The sequence below is a fragment of the Cyphellophora europaea genome (assembly GCF_000365145.1).
Source record: "Cyphellophora europaea CBS 101466 unplaced genomic scaffold supercont1.6, whole genome shotgun sequence".
Classification (NCBI taxonomy): Eukaryota; Fungi; Ascomycota; class Eurotiomycetes; order Chaetothyriales; family Cyphellophoraceae; genus Cyphellophora; species Cyphellophora europaea.
Window position 1 is genome coordinate 476912 of NW_008481812.1, and position 17783 is coordinate 494694.

The 17783-nt window shown below is 54.5% G+C and overlaps 9 protein-coding genes across 9 annotated transcripts; 4 read left to right on the forward strand and 5 right to left on the reverse strand.

The window, feature by feature from the left end:
• Window positions 1–95: 95 nt before the first annotated feature.
• Window positions 96–859, reverse strand: HMPREF1541_06387 (uncharacterized protein; the record flags this gene model as incomplete). Its single annotated transcript, XM_008720719.1, has 3 exons — window positions 96–224; window positions 274–372; window positions 425–859. The coding sequence occupies 3 exons, from the start codon at window positions 857–859 to the stop codon at window positions 96–98; spliced, it is 663 nt and encodes a 220-aa protein (XP_008718941.1).
• Window positions 860–1100: 241 nt separating this feature from the next.
• Window positions 1101–2010, reverse strand: HMPREF1541_06388 (uncharacterized protein; the record flags this gene model as incomplete). The annotated part of the gene is made up of 2 exons (XM_008720720.1): window positions 1101–1556; window positions 1669–2010. The coding sequence occupies 2 exons, from the start codon at window positions 2008–2010 to the stop codon at window positions 1101–1103; spliced, it is 798 nt and encodes a 265-aa protein (XP_008718942.1).
• A 2016-nt stretch (window positions 2011–4026) lies between these two features.
• Window positions 4027–4641, forward strand: HMPREF1541_06389 (uncharacterized protein; the record flags this gene model as incomplete). Its single annotated transcript, XM_008720721.1, has 2 exons — window positions 4027–4249; window positions 4331–4641. The coding sequence occupies 2 exons, from the start codon at window positions 4027–4029 to the stop codon at window positions 4639–4641; spliced, it is 534 nt and encodes a 177-aa protein (XP_008718943.1).
• Window positions 4642–4885: 244 nt separating this feature from the next.
• HMPREF1541_06390 (uncharacterized protein) lies at window positions 4886–5929 on the reverse strand (the record flags this gene model as incomplete). Its single annotated transcript, XM_008720722.1, has 1 exon — window positions 4886–5929. One exon carries the CDS (start codon window positions 5927–5929, stop codon window positions 4886–4888), a length of 1044 nt encoding a protein of 347 aa, XP_008718944.1.
• Window positions 5930–6590: 661 nt separating this feature from the next.
• On the forward strand, window positions 6591–9679 carry HMPREF1541_06391 (uncharacterized protein; the record flags this gene model as incomplete). Its single annotated transcript, XM_008720723.1, has 2 exons — window positions 6591–6767; window positions 6815–9679. The coding sequence occupies 2 exons, from the start codon at window positions 6591–6593 to the stop codon at window positions 9677–9679; spliced, it is 3042 nt and encodes a 1013-aa protein (XP_008718945.1).
• Window positions 9680–10298: 619 nt separating this feature from the next.
• On the forward strand, window positions 10299–11114 carry HMPREF1541_06392 (uncharacterized protein; the record flags this gene model as incomplete). The annotated part of the gene is made up of 1 exon (XM_008720724.1): window positions 10299–11114. One exon carries the CDS (start codon window positions 10299–10301, stop codon window positions 11112–11114), a length of 816 nt encoding a protein of 271 aa, XP_008718946.1.
• A 227-nt stretch (window positions 11115–11341) lies between these two features.
• On the reverse strand, window positions 11342–14217 carry HMPREF1541_06393 (trehalose-phosphatase; the record flags this gene model as incomplete). The annotated part of the gene is made up of 2 exons (XM_008720725.1): window positions 11342–13412; window positions 13463–14217. 2 exons carry the CDS (start codon window positions 14215–14217, stop codon window positions 11342–11344), a joined length of 2826 nt encoding a protein of 941 aa, XP_008718947.1.
• A 1009-nt stretch (window positions 14218–15226) lies between these two features.
• Window positions 15227–16420, forward strand: HMPREF1541_06394 (uncharacterized protein; the record flags this gene model as incomplete). The annotated part of the gene is made up of 1 exon (XM_008720726.1): window positions 15227–16420. One exon carries the CDS (start codon window positions 15227–15229, stop codon window positions 16418–16420), a length of 1194 nt encoding a protein of 397 aa, XP_008718948.1.
• Window positions 16421–16752: 332 nt separating this feature from the next.
• Window positions 16753–17697, reverse strand: HMPREF1541_06395 (uncharacterized protein; the record flags this gene model as incomplete). The annotated part of the gene is made up of 1 exon (XM_008720727.1): window positions 16753–17697. One exon carries the CDS (start codon window positions 17695–17697, stop codon window positions 16753–16755), a length of 945 nt encoding a protein of 314 aa, XP_008718949.1.
• Between the last annotated feature and the right edge of the window lie 86 nt (window positions 17698–17783).

Genomic DNA, 17783 nt, shown 5'->3' on the forward strand with positions numbered 1-17783 from the left:
TTTTGGCACCGGTTATAACAACATTGCACCTATTCCCATCTATTGCCGTGTTGACATTCATCTTCATCGCTCTCGGCGTCAGAGCACTCAAATACTTACCAACCTGCCGTAAGCTTCGTGACCGCCTCGTCCTCGGATACGCAGTCGCCATTCTTCGCATCCATGTCGAAAAGGTTCGAATTATGAATCTGGGGCGTTCGATCCCCACAAGCCGTCCCCACAATCTGCGGTTGCTTAGTCTTCTGGCTGGTGAAGCAGGAGATCACGACTAACCATCGGCCTGAAACCGTGCTGCATAGCATCCAGCACTGTCGCCCTAATACACCCCGAAGTACTCACGCCACAGATAACCAACGTGTCAACCCCGAGCACCTGTCGTAAATTAGCTCGTCGTGCCACACATGTACGAACAGTCAGCAGAGACCTGCAGATCCGTCGCCAGCGCCGTCCCAAAGAAAGCACTCGGATACCGCTTCGTTACCAGAACGTCACTCTCCGCCGGCTCGAGCCCTGGGAGCCAGTTCGCCAACCCGCGCGTGTCGCCCTCCTTCCACACATCCAACGCCTTGGTCTTGCACCAGAACAACCCCGCGTCGGACATGTCCTTGTTCTGGTACTTGACCTCCGTCCAGATCACGGGGACATTGCCAGCACGCGCCGCGGCCAGCAGCTTGCGCATCGATTCTGGCGACCGTGCGCCATCAGGATTGGACAGTATGCTCAGTGGCGAACCCTCGCTCCAGTAGGCGGTGCAGACGTCAATGAGGAGAAGCGCAGGGCGTTTGCCCCAGCCCATGCGACAAGAGAAGCCTGAGGAGGCGTAGGAGGCTGATGCGTTGTGGGCCACGAGGGAGCCCATGATCTATTTCGGTCAGGGGTACGTAGTATGGAGGCAACCACTCTGATGGTAGTAATGGAGATGGATCTCGAACGTTATATGAGTGTCGCCGAGATCCGTGGAATCGGAGAAAGACACCCGCCGACAGTACCGGGGCAGTTGCCTCATCGAGGCGTCCAATGCGTGTTCTATCAGTCTACCGGTGTCTGTGTTAGGGACATCTCTGCGCCTGACGGCCACTCAGTCTACGCTCACCCACCGCCTAAGGCCAGCTGAATCGGATGTTGCCCTTCTCCAAACCCTTGTGAATAATCTCCATTCCTCCGCTCTTGATCATCCACTCGAGCCTGTGGTCTCTATACTCCCGCTGCATCTGCCCGCTCAGATACATCTCTTTGATCGCCGGGTTGCGCATCCCCCCAAGACCCTTCTCGAACTCCTCAAACGTCTTCTTGACGCTCTCGCGCTCCATTAACCGTTGATGCCAGGCTTTCAGCTTCGACCCCTCTGACGGACCGTAGCCGTAGACGACACTGCGATTCACGATGGGCGCGACGCTGGCGTCCGCCCAACCAAACGAAGAGCCATTGAACCAGGGACCTTCAAGTTGCTGTTCGAGCCAGTCCTGCAGTGTCGCCGTTTGTTGCTGGGCCGTTCCTTCAAGTTGATCTTTAAGTGCGCCTTCTGCGCGTGCGAAGGCGCGGATCTCGCCGAGGCCCTGCTTGCTGTTAGCCGAGTTCCCTGAGACGTGGATGATGAGGCAGCACTGATCGGTGGTGTGGGGCTCGATGGGTAGCTTCAAAGGACCAAGAGGGGCAAAGGAGTCATACCCAGTTGACAGCCTCGTACTGCGTGTCGCAGACATCCTCGATCATCCTCGCTTTCGCACGCTGGCCGGGGTCCTTGGGAAGCAGCGGTCTTTCAGACCACATATCTTCAATGTACTCGAGAATGATAGTTGAATCAAAGATTTTGTTGCCGTTGTGGATCAACACGGGCACCTCGACGCGAGGGTTGGAATGGTGCAACGGTCCATCGGCACTGGAAGAGATGTCTGAGGGAATCTCGCTTGTGAATTCCACGTTCTTCTCGCGCAGGGCGATCTTCACCTTCTGTGCGTATGAAGAGACGGGATGTTCGAGAAGGTGCGGAACGCCGGCCTGTGAAGACATGTTGGCGGACGAGTTTCAATAGCAAAGCAAAGAAGCTCCTGGTGTACAGTGGAATGATATAGTCGGTAGCTGGGCCCCCGCATTGTAATCCTTGACATCTCCACAGTCGGGCCAACAAGTATCGTCGAGCCGCGGTTCAGTGTACACAACCTCCCTTATACATCAATTCCTGCATAGTGAAGGTATATAACATGACTAATTTCTGACTTGTCAGAAACAAACACTGCTGCTTGCTAATCAGACATCGATAGCCGTCGCCAAACCAGTTGAGGATTTTCGTGAGTATCCAGTTCTTTGATGGAGGTGGCAGCTCGGTTCGCGTAGCATGATACCGTTCGTCTTGTGGAGCTTACGAAACCGCATGCAGCACAACAGCCTGCCTCATGACCACCTGTTCCCCCCAAGATCTCTTGCTCGACCATGGCTGTTCTGCCCTTCTAACAGACCTGAAGCTGGAATCCTTGAACCACTTTGACGGTGTTCTGTACGCGGCTCGTCTAGCACGCTTTTGGAACCGTCCGCCTTTTGCCCAATGCATGTGGGCCTTGCTGTGCTGGAGGCAATGCGGACTGTCGTGTTACGAGATGTAGCATCCCGATAGCCGAAAAACGCCGACGACATTTGATGTAAGTTGGGTTTGATGCCACTATGGTTATGCTGCTTGGAAGTAGCACGGATAAATCTGCTGACGATATGATCTCCTGCTGGATTTGCCGATGGTAAGACATACCTCGTGAATTGCGCAGACCTTTATACGTATTGCGAATACTACACCTTGTCTTGGTCGTCAAAAGGCAAATTGTCACAGCCTACCTTCGCTAGCCTGCCATTGGGCAGGACTTGTGTCGAGCTGACAGGTACCAGGCATATTATCCAATGGTGGTAGTCCACAACAGAGGGGTGCTTGGACCATTGACCGCTGCCTGAGCCACGATCTCAGAACTGTAGGCTGCTATTACTGGTGCCTCAGGAGGACAACGAGCGGTCAGGCCGACAGCTTGCGGGAAAACAATACTTATTGTGAAGACTCCAATCGTCATACTGCATAATATTGTTGCACGCGAACAACGCGTGGACACGATGTGGAGCGTGATAGGGCTGAACGGTAGCGACAGGTGTCAGTCCCCTAGCTGAAGATCAATTCTCGGTTGACAGGCTATAGCAGGCTCGGAAGTGCTGTCAGCATCCCCAGTAAAAGCGCTCGGAACTCTGCATCCCGATCCCGGTAACAGCGGGCTCTCTGAGAAGGACTGCTTGTCTGAAGCTCAAGAACCGAAGCATCTCAATTCGTATCGAAGCGGAATAATGGTCCGATTGCAGGTCCTGCTTGTTGACTTGGCTAAGAAGTGGTGGCTTGCATCGTAGTCCGAAAGAATGTAGCGTTGTGACCGCAGCCCTGCATGCTTACCTTAAGCCTATGGCTAGCTCCACGTATTGCTTCCAGCGAACTAGGTGCTGTCCTTCCTGCGCAATGAGGAGGCCGCAACGATCAATTGGGCACATGCTTCGCGAACGTGCTGTACCAACACGCATACCTGAGTGATCTCCGAGGTCATTCAGAACCCCCGAGTGTTGAAGAGGCTAGACGCACCAGCCAAGAGAGCTTCGGCGCTGGCTTGGCACCCTGGGGCCTGGCCACCCCCTATTTCCCCACCGTCCTTCGCGAGACCTGGGGTTGCTGAACTATTGCACTCCAGCCAGTCAGAGCAGCATACATGGCTCTCTAGCTTTGCAAGATGAACTAGGAGTCGATTCCTCACTTGCTAGAAGAGTGCCCTTGCTTCATGGCGTCCGGCAAACGCGTCCTAAACAGGGTGTGCCCCGGCCCATCGTGCGGCGCTTTCAAGGAGCAGCTATTGCTCCAGCGTCAGCAAACAGATGCTCCGGACATATAAGGCGCCTCATGCTGCAGGTCTACTACGAGACCTCTCAGTGTGTTCCTCATACGTATATCCTGTTATCGACCACGCGATTCCATACAGTATTGTCAAAGCACACGAGAGCACCTACGACAACATGAAGGCCTTCACACTCGCTGCCTTATCCCTCTTTGCCCTTGTTGCCGCTCAGAGTCTGAGCGATCTGCCCGCCTGCGCCACCACTTGTGCACTGAACAGTATTTCCTCGACTGGCTGCGCTGTCACCGACAACGCCTGCATTTGCGGCAACCAAGGCTTCCTGTCAGGCGTGCAACAATGCATCACCGCCCCCGGCGGCTGCAACGAGGCGGACGTCCAAGGTACGCAACAGACCAATTGAGAAATCTCGTCCCCGTTCCAATCATCTGTCCAACGTACTGACCAAGGCTCTTTTCCCACAGCAACTCTGGCCTTCGCTGCGACTTTCTGCGGCAACGACACCATTGCCAACGGCACTTCGGCCGCCAACGGCACGGCGTCGACGACCACGACGGCCACTGAGAGCTCCGGCACCGCCTCAGAGACGGCGAGCGAGTCCTCGCCCGAGTCCACCGCCAGCGAGAGCTCCTCCGAGGCAAGCTCCGGAGCGTCCTCGGCTTCTGAGAGCGCTGCGTCTGCAACGTCCTCGGACAGCTTTGCTGCACCGACCCTCGTAGCCATGGGCATTGCACAATTCTTGGGGGTGGCTGCCGTCGTTGGCGCTGCTTTGTAAGTCTGCGATAGGCTCCTGTATCAACTCACGAGCATGGAGTGGGAACAAAAGGTACAGGACAAGGTGCATACTGGTTGAATGTAGGAATAGTGTAATCTTGCAATGGACAATATCTACTGTCTGAAGGGTACTCTTTCCCACTGTAGATATCGTGAACGTATCAGCTCGTCAATCCTTCACCCTTATTTGCCAGGGGCATGAACGTGTCCTCGACTGATGCAACCTCTCGGCCTCCCGACGGGGACTATAACTTGCCCTGCTGCTTCACTCCCTTCCCATTCCTTGTGATATTCCGGGAGCTATCCAACGCCAAGCTCGCATGATAACTACTGCACACCAACTCGCCGGCCTCGTCCCATACCTCGACGTCCAAATCAAACCTGCCCTCGTGAATCTTTTTGGCCTTGACCCGCACAAACAGCCAATCGACGCCTTCCTCCGGCAGCAGCTTCTTCACGTTCAGGGTCAACGACAGCGTCGGGTACCAGTAGCGCGCCTTAGGCTCCGTTTCGCTGCCCGTGATCTTAGATATGATCTTGCGCATCTCTGCGGGGTCGTCGACCGTGATCGTCGCATCTTCTGCGACCGGGTTGATATACTGTTCGATGATCTGTGGGAAGAGGTCGACGAGGAAGCCTAGGGCGTCGTTGGTCCAGCGTCCCGAGCCCAGGGCGTTGGGCCCGTTGCTGCGCGGCGCAAAGCGGATCCACTGGTCATTTAGGGATTTGGGGCGCGATGCGGGTCGTGCTGATGGTTTCACGAGGTAGAGAGCCACGTTGAGCGCCGCACGGCGGAATGAGGGAAAGGGCTCCTGTCCTCGGCGGCGGTAATTGGCATCTTCACCTGTGGAGGCGAGAAGAGTTAGGTCTGCGGGCAGTCGGGGCGGGAGCAGCTGATAAGAGGTCGGCAGAGAAAGGCCACGCTCGTCGGCAATGGAGGTCATCGTGATATAGCCTTCGACGATAGGGGTTGGGTCACCGTTCTGCGAGAGGGTCAAGTGCAGATTGGAAATGCGTGAGCCGAGCTTCACATCGCGCACGGTGAACAAGGCATGGCCGACAGCGGTACGGCGCAGAAACTCGAGATGTAGGTTGAAGGGGTTGGGCTGATTGAGCTTCGGGTGAGTGGTTTGCATATGCGTGCGCGCAGCGATAAGGAAATTGCAGGTTGTATAACCGCCATTTGGAACAGTTCCTATGCACCATTCATCTTTGAGCTCGACAGCGTATTGGTGGGAGGATATCGGTGTGATGGGGCACACGTCTGTGAACGTAGTGTAGGGCGACATGGTCGCATCGCGGGTCAAAGTCAAGTCAATTCTATTGACACCGCATCGCGAGCACGGGACACGATCCCTGGGGGGACTTAGAGAAAGCTGTGATTAGAAGCGCAAACAGAGGATGTAGAGAACGCAGCCAAAGCTCGTGCCTCGGCCTGCGGCTCTGGCCTGGAGCTTGGAGTAAATGGATGGCCTCAACACCGATGGGACTGTGCACAGTGAGAAGTTCCCGCTGGGAAGCTGCCTACCTGACTTCCCTTTACACAGTCATTCTCAACTCACCTTGGGCGTCAGATTCTGTGGCTCGTGTTCGGCAAATCTGGTTGCTCTTGTTGAACCTCGCTGACTGCGAAAGCCGCTACGAGATCGGTGATGGGAAGTGTGGCTAAGCAGCAGCAAGCGCATACCAAGGCACAGAGCGCCACAGGATCAGCATGCAATGACGATTCATAACCTTTAGCCGGAGGGGGCGCAGTCGTCTCGACTTGACTCGCCGCCGCCTTCTCCATCTCCAATGCACTTGATGGACTGCAGTGCGTAACCAGGCACCGCTACTGTCGCATGTTTACTTCACCCCTGAATATGACATTAATTCCGCAGCATTGATATAACGTCGTTGTTCAAGTGATCCGCCTTCACACGAGTCCAGCATGTGACTCGCACAACCACGATGGCAGGTACTATCAGTGCTCGTCCTCGCCCGCTACCACATGCTCGGACCTTCTATACCACGGCTCTAGTTGTCACGCTCTTTGCTTGCTACAGCATCGTCAAGCATACCATTCCCGCCGTTTCCGAACGCAATGCGCGCCTTACAGCCAGAGCACTGCTCTCCCAAGACCTCGAAGTACTACCTCATGTGATCCAGCAAGCTTCCAAGACTAACGTGTGTAGTGCCGACTTGTCAATGGAGCTGACCGAAAAGCCCAGTGCGATTTCGTTCGAGCCAATTGCCCCGATGAAGAAGCTGGCCTCGTCTCATATCTCCAGATGTACTACTGCTCGCTTGGAAAAGCAAAACCTGTCGGGTTTGCGATACTCGTGGTGTGGATCAGTCTGCTTTTCAGCACGATAGGAATCGCTGCTTCGGATTTTCTCTGCATCAACTTAAGCACTATCGCGACATTGCTGGGCATGAGCGAGAGTCTGACTGGCGTCACATTTCTTGCCTTCGGTAATGGCAGCCCCGACGTTTTCTCCACCTTTGCGGCCATGAGCAAGAATAGCGGCAGTCTGGCAGTTGGGGAGCTGATAGGAGCCGCAAGCTTCATCACAGCAGTCGTGTCAGGGGCAATGGCCATCACTAAGCCGTTCAAGGTGGCTAGAAAGAGTTTCATCCGAGACGTCCTGTTCTTCGCCGTGGCTGCCAGTTTCAGTCTTGTCTTCCTCGCCGATGGGAGTTTGCACGTGTGGGAGTGCGTCGCTATGATCGCTTTCTACGTCTTCTATGTGGCATTTGTGGTCGCGTGGCACTGGTACCTGACTCGCTCCAGGCGCATCAAGCTGGCCGAGACTGCAGCACGCATGCAACTACACATCCCCGAACAGCAGGAGCTTGAAGCCCCAGCCATCGAGGTAGATGACGAGACAGTCCCTGCCAGCGAACGTTCACCTCTAATCAGGGGTCGGTCTACAGATTCCGTTTACAGTCTAGGTGGTCAGACTCCCTCATGGATACAGCCCGAAGACCAAGACGACGAAACCCGAGACCGGTATCTTGCAGAGCTGCAGAGCAACATGCGCCTGAATCAACCACGGTCAGGAAGGCGGAACACCATGACTCCGATCAGACCAAGTCTGGTTGGAGCCCTCGAATTTCGGTCCGTCCTGAGCTCCCTGGAAAGAAAGAGCACAGGCCAATCCATCAACCTTGCTCGGTATTCGGATGATCCATCTCCGCAACCAGGATATCAGTCACAGCATCACCATACGGCCTCACATCCAGATCTCATTGTGCTCGACCCGCCACTTGAGTCGGCTCGGAAGGCCAGTGCTAGCGGCTCTGGTCGAAGCCGGGCTGTATCCGCAAACGATGCGGCTGGTCTCAAGCTCAACACTGACCTCCTAACTCCAATCTCGGACAATGAACAAGCGATCTCCACCGCAAGCGTTTCACCGTTGCCAGAAGGACAGCATGGTCGGAGTCAACGGCCCATTGCCCAATACTTGCAGCATCTCAATATTCCAGGTCAGACGGCGCAGTCGCCAAGTCTACTTGTTTCCCCTTCGGAAATGCAGTCTGGCGAGCAGGAATTTACGTTCTCAGCTGATCGCTTGGCCCCACCCGCAAATACATTCCACAGTCCACACTACGATGAACCATCACGACGAGAACAAGTCAGAAGTCCTGTGGTGTCTCCGCGGGAGGCAACTTCCACTCTTCAAGTACCGCTACTGCACAGTCCTCACCCCGAGAATTATCATCAGCACTCGTCAAACCTGCCTCATGTTAATCCGGCCACCGACTCACCACGGATACACTCGCGCTCTCGCAGTGTGTCAACAGCATCTTCGAGATCCGCAAGCGTTCGAAGCATCCGGTTACCCGCCCCTAGCATCTCCCCAGAATCGACGCACGGCGTCATCATTATAGATGATGGTGAATCGGAACAGATGCAGGTCTTCTCCTGGTGGCCCTACAGCCACCTTCCGCCTCCGCAAGTCATTGCTGCTACTCTCTTCCCTACTCTGTATGACTGGCGAAAGAAGAGCGTACTGGACAAAATTCTAGGGATCCTTACTGCTCCCTCAGTTTTGCTTTTGACGATTACCTTGCCTATCGTCGAGAGCGAAGACCATGAGGAAGACGAGCCTGGTGCTGAAGCTATCTCAGGTGCTCAAACTCCTGCAAATGGGACTCAACGCCCATCTCTCACAGTCGTTCCACCGGATACACCCGCTATCGCGCCACAGACTGGACCAGAGACGCCTCGCCCACATCGGACACCCGAACAACAGACGTCCGATCACCCTTCCAAGGGACCTCTCACAGACGCAGTCTCGCTCTCACCAACGCCCAAGGATTGGAATCGATGGCTCGTTATCATACAAATCTTCACCGCGCCCTTCTTCGTCGTCACCATTACTTGGGCCAACATGGATGACTCGCATAGCCTTCGCCTATATATCAAGCTGTTCCTGGGCTCTCTTGTCTTCAGTCTCGCAATCCTCTTCCTCCTTCTCCTTTTCACCTCACATGATCGCCCCCCAACATCTCGTCCGTTGCTATGCTTTCTTGGCTTTGCTGTTGCCATTGGCTGGATATCCACAATCGCCAACGAAGTTGTTGGTGTGCTGAAAGCCATTGGCGTCATTCTGGACATTTCGGATGCGATTCTGGGTCTGACGATCTTTGCTGTGGGCAACTCCCTTGGCGACTTGGTGGCCGACATTACCGTCGCAAAGCTCGGTTATCCCGTCATGGCACTCAGTGCGTGCTTCGGTGGGCCAATGCTCAATATTTTACTCGGCATCGGTGTTTCGGGCACGTACCTGACAATCCGAAATGCGGAGCATAAGCAGCATAAACACCCTGGTCGGCCCATCAAGTACAAGCCGTACGAGATTGAGGTGAGCACTACGCTTATGATCAGTGGCGTGACGCTACTGGTGACGCTCGTTGGTCTGCTCCTGGTTGTGCCGCTGAACGGCTGGCGAATGGACCGGAGGGTTGGAATCGGCTTGATAGCCTTGTGGACACTAAGCACTGTTGGCAATGTTGTTATCGAGCTATTAGGCTACGGGGGAGATTGGGAATGACTGCTGAGACCGCGCTGGCGCTGAGTAGGTACATTTTGACGGATGTCACCCTTCAATGGCATGGCGGAAACGACAATATGTACATGGGTTACGTCTTGATTTAGCGAATTGAATGTATCTATTCTTCTCCTCACAACATCATTTATCGCCAGAAGACTCGACCGAAGGAGTTTTGCTCATCACCTTGGCTTAGACATATGCTACATTCACTACTTGGGAGTGGACGTAAACTTACGATGAACCCCACGGCAATGCGAAATCACTCACGACTCCCCGGCAACGATGGAGGTCGAATCTCCGCATAGGTCGAATCTCCGCATCTGTCGATTCAGAAAGCAAAAAGCTACTCCGCGATGACTGTGCATCTACGTCACCTGGTGGCATTGGAGAGCTTATGCTGACTGCAATACAAAGTCACTCCCTCTTCTGAGATTATCCGAAGCATTTAAAGAGTACGTGTAAGTACTTTGGTTTAATTCGCCTCTTCAAGTCTCGCTCTCCCTCATCGAATCCGCCTCGCAACAGCCCCCTGTCTACTCAGCCTGACCACTTAAATCCAAACACCCGTCCATCTCTCATCCCTGCTTCCCCCACTCACCCTACCGATCTCCATATACCCATGGCCCCCTCCGGTCTAGCTATCCTCCTCGGAGCCGGTCCCACAACAGGCGCCGGCATCGCACGCGTGCTCGCGTCCCCCTCTCACGGGAACCTCGCAGTCGCGCTCCTCTCCCGCACCGGCAGCGCCTCCCTCGCCGACGACATCAGCAAGACCTCCGAAGGCGGCACGCTCAAAGCCTTCCAGACCGACACGACGCGCAAATCCCTGGACGCGGCCTTCGCCGACATCCGCAAATGGAGCGCCTCGCTCGACGCCCCGGCAGACCTGAAGCTCAAGCTCGCCATCTTCAACATCAAACATTCGCACAAGACGCCCTTCCTGTCTGAGGACCCCAACGCCTTCTCGGAAAGTCTGGAGACATACGTCACAGGGGCGATGAATTTTTCGCAGTTGGCTCTGCGCTGGATGATAGAGCAGTACCCGGCGCACACGCCCGAGGAGTCCCCACTGCAGAAGCGCGGCACGCTGGTCTTCACGGGCACGCTGGGTTCGCTGCGTACGAACACTGGGTTTGGCGCGTACGGCGCGGGGCGGGCAGGCGTCCGCATGCTGGCGCAGAGTCTGGCGCGCGAGTTCAGTTCGCAGGGCGTGCATGTCGTGCATGCGATTGCGAATGGTGGCATCACCGACAAGTACCATGACTGGCATGGAGGAGAAGAGGGAAAGGGCAAGGGAGAGGACGCAGAGAAGGTTATGAGAGGAGAGAAGATTCGAGCGGAAAGCGTCGGCAAGTTGTACCTCAATATGATGGAAGCAGAGAGCGATCTATGGGTGCATGAGTTAGATATGAGACCAGCTGCTGAGAAGTTCTGATATTGCGACATGACAGGCTACATTGGGCACGAAAAGAATGCTGCCAGAATATGGATACTCTTAATATGAGGTCGGTCTAGGGCGTATCGGTCTAGCTATAGTGGAATTTCTGCCCATACTCCTGGTCTGTCCATGACACTCAGCCCAAATCGTTCAGTGCGACCATCACAGTCCGTCGTGTCGATCATACTTCATTAGCAGCTCACTCAAGTGAGTTTGAGGATGTTCTAGTCCTGAGAGCAAGCTGCAAGCTTTCGCAACGTCGAGATCACACCCGTCACACCTTGAGTGAGTGTCGCACTGGCTGTGGTGTTGCGGGTGCCCAGGGTGACAGTATGTACGCTCTCAATGACATCCTTTCGCTCCAACTCATGAGCCCATTCAAAAACATATTCGTCCTCTCGGGAATCCCCGATAACAAGCAGGAAATCTGGCATTGGCATGCCCTTGTCCTCCGATCTCTTTCGCAGATTGTCACCAATCATGGTAGTTGCGGACGACTTATTGGTGTCAACATCTGAGATGCAGATCCCATTATCAATGGGTACTGCTTGAATATGTTGGCTGGTACAAGCCTCATTGATGTGATTCGCACACTCAGCAGCTGACTTGAAGGCCGAGGAGGAGTTATCGGCATTTTGATAATCAAAGATGATAGCAGAATGGCGTTCATCAATTTTCGAACCCTCGACGCGCTCAACGTAATAGTTCAGAATATTCTTGACCCCGCCTTTCCATTTCGCAACGTGATCCAAGTTAGCAAGCTCAAGCCACTCATCGGAGGCCGCAATACCAGCTTCACGCATGAATGCGCCATTTTCAGCGATTAGGCCAAGGCCGGGAACAAGACTGAACAGTCGTTCCAGCTCCTCAGGCATCCGTGAGCTCATAACATACAAGGTGTTCTTTGGGTCATCGATGAGATCATTGAGAGTGTCAGTGAGACGTTTGGGGGTTGATGCGATAATGTTATTAGGCGCACCCCAGGATGCCAAAGTTCCTTCGTAATCAAGGATGAGCAGCCGCTGTTTCGCGTTGGCGTACTTGCTGACAAGGTTTGGAATGGATAGTCTAGGAACGGCGGTAAGATCACGTACCGCATGCTCCTCAAAGGCGTGTTTGAGGTGTTCCATGAACGAAGTGTACCACTGAGTGCCGTTTTGGTTCATGATCCGGCCGTACATGTTATGCCAGCGCGTTTTGCGCTCGTCCGTTCCCATGTCAAGGGCCTGCTTGATGGCCTCAGCACATGCACCATGATCCCAAGGGTTGATAAGCAGTGGGTTGTCGCCAAATATGGAAGCTGATCCCGTAAATTCACTCAGAATCAGGGGCGACCATTTGTTGTTATTGAACTTGCCATCCTGACAGTATATGTATTCGTGAACAGTAAGGTTCATTCCTTCGCGAAGACATGTGATTAGCAAGCACTCTGCCACGCTAAGAAGAGCGAGATATTGGGAATGATCGATATCTTGTCGAAGGAAAACAACCGGCTGATGTGCTAGAGTCGAATGGTTAGAGTTGATCCGCGTGACAATGTCGGAGATGGTCGCACTGAGTTCGGCACCTTCGCTGGCAGAAGTGGCGATTTGGATCAACACCGTTTGCTTGGCATACTCTGGGTAGCGGTCGAGGAAGAGCTCGTAGGCGAGCATCTTCTGGCGAAGACCGCGAATACCTTCCAGCTTGTCACGAGCGACAATGATGCGCTTGCCAGCATAGCGCTCCGCAATCTCCGTAGTCCATTCGTTGACCTCAGGTAGAGCTCTCATCTTATCAAGGCTCTTGGGATTGATACCCATGGGAACGTTGCAGACGTGGACAAAACGACCATCGTCGAGGACAACGCCGTCACGGTTTGCCTCTATGTTGAGAATCCGGCTGCACGTTTGTAGAAAATGCTGGCCATACTCTTCGGTCTGAAATGCCACCATGTTAGCTCCGAGTAAGCCTTCGATCATTTCATTACGGTTGGCCAAAACTCTGAAGACCTCGGACGAGGGAAACGCGGTATGCATGAAGAAGCCAATTTCGGCATCGGGCAGCTTCTCGCGCAGCATGCCTGGCACCAAGAGGAGATGGTAATCGTGCACCCAGATTTTGTCACCCTTCTTGTAGTTCTTAATGATGCGATTGGCGAAGGTTTGATTGACTTCCACGTAGTAGGACCACGAATGATCTTCGTATGCCTTGCTCTTGGGATGGTCGGGGATCTGATAGTGGAAGATTGGCCACAGGATGGTCTTGCAGAAGTGCTCGTAGTGGCCGTCAGCATCACCGTCGCTGATGTAGACACTGATTCAATGTAAGCAGATGACTTTGCTTTTACTGGGGTAAAACCTTACACTAAAGACTCGTAGTCGTCTTCCAGGCGCTCGGCAATGGTTGATTTAACGTGATCCTGCAGGGCATCGGTAGGCATACCAAGAGTACCAACCCAGGTCTTTTCAGATAACAATCCGGCGTCACTGACAGTATTGATGACGTTGAAGAGTCCTCCATTGCCACGACGAGCGTTCTGGATAGTGAAATTCTCCTCATTGAATTTGCGCTCACTGCTGGAGGTTCGCGATCTTTCGCGGGTAGTTCTTGTCGCCCTCCAAGGAGTACTACTGTGCTTATCCTGAAGTTGAGCCTTATAATGGCGGATGTCCCTGGGAGGCGGAGATTTGGCGCGAGAGAGAGGCTGGTTCCAGTACGGAGTCTTGACCTCGGAGGGAGAATAGAGATCACTCAGTGGCATCAGGTGGGGATTGCGGTGCGTTGAGACAGTGGAGAGGTTTGAGGTCGAGTTATTTGCACCTGGATTTTGCTTGCCCTTTCCGCGAGGAGACGGGGCCATGAGGTTGAATGGCCGCTCGACATGAGGTTGGAAGATAGTTTCCAGGTTGGTGGTGGCTCCAGGGGTCTTCGGTATGCTAGCACTTGGCAAGCCAGTCACGGCGGCGCCCGGCGTCCATACACTCACAATGCGGCTCTCGCGGGCATCTTGATAAGATGGAGGTGCTGTTGACTGCCTGGAAACATCCTCAGGAGTAGACTCATTTGAATCAAAGTTGATAGTGTAAGGGAGAAAGAGCGAAGCGACAAAGAGCGTCATGTTTGCTGAGGATGTTTGTGATAGGGAGAATGCAAGCTTGACTTCCGATGCAATATTTGTAGGCGCGTAATTTTGTTGAGGTGAACAGAGCGATATCCGTTGTTGCCGTGAATAAGGCTTCACTCTAGAGAATTGTTCCGAAGTGGATGGAAACAGGCAGGAATGCTCTCGGAGCAGAAGCTCTGCAGGCAAGTGAAGAAGTCGTGACCTCTTAACCTCATAGAGTCCAGCCTTGCAGGTTGGTATGGTCAGGCTCTCATCCAAGCAGGCGGGTGAAGCTGTGAACTGAATATCTAGCACTATACTGGCTTGAGACAGTGCGGCAGCAAAGATGAACAATTGAGAATGGAGAGCCAGAACTTCGCTTGTGCATTTCCGCAAGTAGTCTGGACGTTCACAACACCTGACCCTTCACCTCTTAAGAGACGAACGCTGGAGAGGCTTGCGAATCAGGAGCAAGAATAGGTCAACCAGGCAATGTAACGGGACAGTATAAAGCAAGGACGCGAAAGAGTACGAGCACCCAAGCTGACGTCTCTGTCGTTAAACGAGGTCTCAGCAGGGATTGATCCGAGCTTGCTGGAGCGCATTTGGAGCGGCCCGCGCTCCGGCGACAGGAAGACAGCATCGTGGCCCACTACACTTGCCGCCAACAAGACGAGACGACGCGACTACCAGCACTCGCACGTGTTGCACAAGCTTGCGCTGTCAAGTTTCCAAGGCAGGACGATGACGCAGGTGGTCTGGTCTTCTGGAAAGAGAATCCGAATGTGCCAGGTTCCGGGATGCAGGAACAAAGCCACGTTGCGGACTCTCACATCCGGTTTTTTCCTTGGGTTTGGCCCCAGCGAAACCTCCGATTGGGTCGGGACACAACTTACCAGATACCTCCCACCCCTGTGGGCGGGCTTCCATCGCCGATGGGCGGCCTCGCGTCGTTTTTGTTCGTCCGCCACGACTCACTGGATCACTGTCTCGGTCCCCTTCTAGTGCCAGCTGAAGTTCGCGGATGCCTTCATATCTGAATTCGTCTCGAATCCGAAAACCAGCTTCTGCTTCGCTTCGGCGGCATTCCTCGTCCCCGTTTTCCGGCGCCACGAGAGTTAAGCCATCGATCCAACGCGCCAAGTCCCTCGCGGAGGCATACGTGAAGGCCAATGCTGCAGACAATGATGGAGAGGATGAGGATGACCGGCTCGATGCCACCGGCGTTACGCTGTCAATTATGCCCGACCCTGCGGTGGTAGACGTTTTGTCTGCTATGCGCCACGCAACAGAATCAATGTTCTGTTCGATACCGGAGAGAGCAGGAATGAACAGCACGCGTATAGCAGAAGTGCTAAATTTTCAAAAGAATCTGCCGCCGCTGGTCTCGTTGGCACATGTCCATGCGTTGATCTCTGCTTCATCGAAGACAGAACGCGAGATCAGCACCCTGATCGCGAGTGGCGAAATTCGTAGAATCAAGGTTGCTGGTCGCGGCAACGACATCAGTGGCGCCTCTGACTTTCTCATGACCACAGCTTCTCTACAGAAACTGCTTCACGACTCTGGCATTGCTGCAGATGTCTCCGACAACTACTTACACCTTCTCAAGCAGCACCCCCGCGCCACTTCCCTCCCTTCAGGTCTCCTCTCGCCAACCCACATCACAGCCCTCACTAAAGCGGGTTTCCTCGTTTCTACCAGCAGCATAACCCGCAACTTGTCCCTCTCCGGCTCTTCCCTCACCGCCACCTCCGCCATCTCTCGCGCCTTCTCCGGCTCTTCCGGTGCCGTCGGCGGTGAAGCTGCTTTCGAAAACCTCGGCGGAGTCGGGTCTGCCAAACGCTTCACCTCCTCCGCCTCCTCATCCTCCACCGCCCATCTCCTGGTTTCTGTGCCTAACATCGGCGCGTACATTCGTCTGCTCAACGCCGGCCGAGCCCATCTAGTGGAGTTATTGAACAAGTCCAGCTACAAGGAGGCACCGATGTATCTGCTGAGAGAGCGGTGGGACGGCGCGGTGGATGGTGAGAGCAGTGCGAGCAAGGCAAGAATGGTTAGAGGCGTGTTTAGTGAGGTGATGCCTGCGAAGACCAAGAAATGGCGGAACTTGTGGGGGTTACGTTTTGTGTGGGCTCTGGAGGAGTGTCTGGGGACTGGGATGGTGGAAGGTTTCGAAACTGGAAGTGTGGGCCTTGGGGTTCGAGCGCTGAGGTGAGGAAGGTACAAGCTATGGTAGGTGCATCTGAGAGCAACGATGTGGTAGTCCAGCTGGTTTGGACAAAAAATTCTAGATGCATCAGGGCAATGGGGCATCCAGATGGCAGCCAAGCAAAACACAGACGGCTTGTAGGCACGATGTGTGGAAGTTAACGTATGTAGTCTTGACACTGCTGAAGATGCTATGCTGTAGTGTACACGTCTGAGACTGCTCTTTCACTATGGACGACCTCTTCATTCTGATCTCTGGGTACACATGGCCCACTACGTCGACCCCAGCCCTTCTCATCAAGCCCAGCGCTTCGCAGACCAACTATTGCGCAGCTTCACCTAGATCTTACCACCACTCAACTTCTCACCAATCTTCTTCATCCTCTCAGCATCGTTTCTCGCCAATGCATCCCTAAGGGCGCCCCTGGGCTCAGTTGTGCCGCCCGAGACTCCCTGGCCCAGCAACATGTCCTGGATGCCCTCCGGACCCACCTTGCTGAATCTCTGGTTGTGCGCTCCGGTATCGCTCCTCTTGTCCCACATGCTCTTATTATTATGTCCAAAGCGGTCGGGCGCAAACTCCCGCTTGACGGCCTCGAGCAGCTGCTCCTCGCTCGTGATGAAGTTCTTCGCGTTGACGTACAATGTGTGCAGCTGGTCAGTACGCTCCGCCACTTTCTGGGACGCGGCTCTCGCCACGTTCTGCATTTTCTGCTCATGCAGGGCCAGGGCCTCTGCCGGGGAGAAGTGGTGCTTGATGTCCGGGCTCATAGAAGCCGGAATGGAAGCATTGGTGAGCCGCTCATCTTCACGCGGAGCCTGGTGGACCAGGCGCTCGGACTCGGCTCGCTTCATCTGCGAGCGCAGCTGCGTGCGCTTGTCGAGAGAAGTTTTGCGGACCTGCAGCTCGGAGAGGCCGCTGCGAAGGTGAGATCTGCGCAGATCGGCCATACGGGCTTTATAGCGCGCATGTTCGGAGAGGGAAGGATCATTGAGGTCGACTGGGTTCTTGGGCAATGGTGTAGCGGCGAGGGCGTATTCTGAAGTGAGCTTCTCAGGTCGACTACGTGGGAAGATTTGCTTGGGCGTAGGTAGGTAGCCTTTCTGGATAGGCCGGCGCCGAAGGTCGGGTTGGAAGGACCGTGGGACATCGACGAAGAGCGGAGACTCGGGTGGAATGGCACGCGAAGTCGTCGTGCTACTGAAGGGTCGTGATGAAGGATTGACGCCGCTAACGAATCTCGTGCGGCAGCTCCGGCAGACAGAGTGCGAAAGAGCCTCCATATCGGGTGGTCTGCAGTCTTGTGCCTAGCATAAGCTCAGCCCTGGAGGCAGCGCCGCTTTGAAGGTCACCGAATACCTCTGTCCCG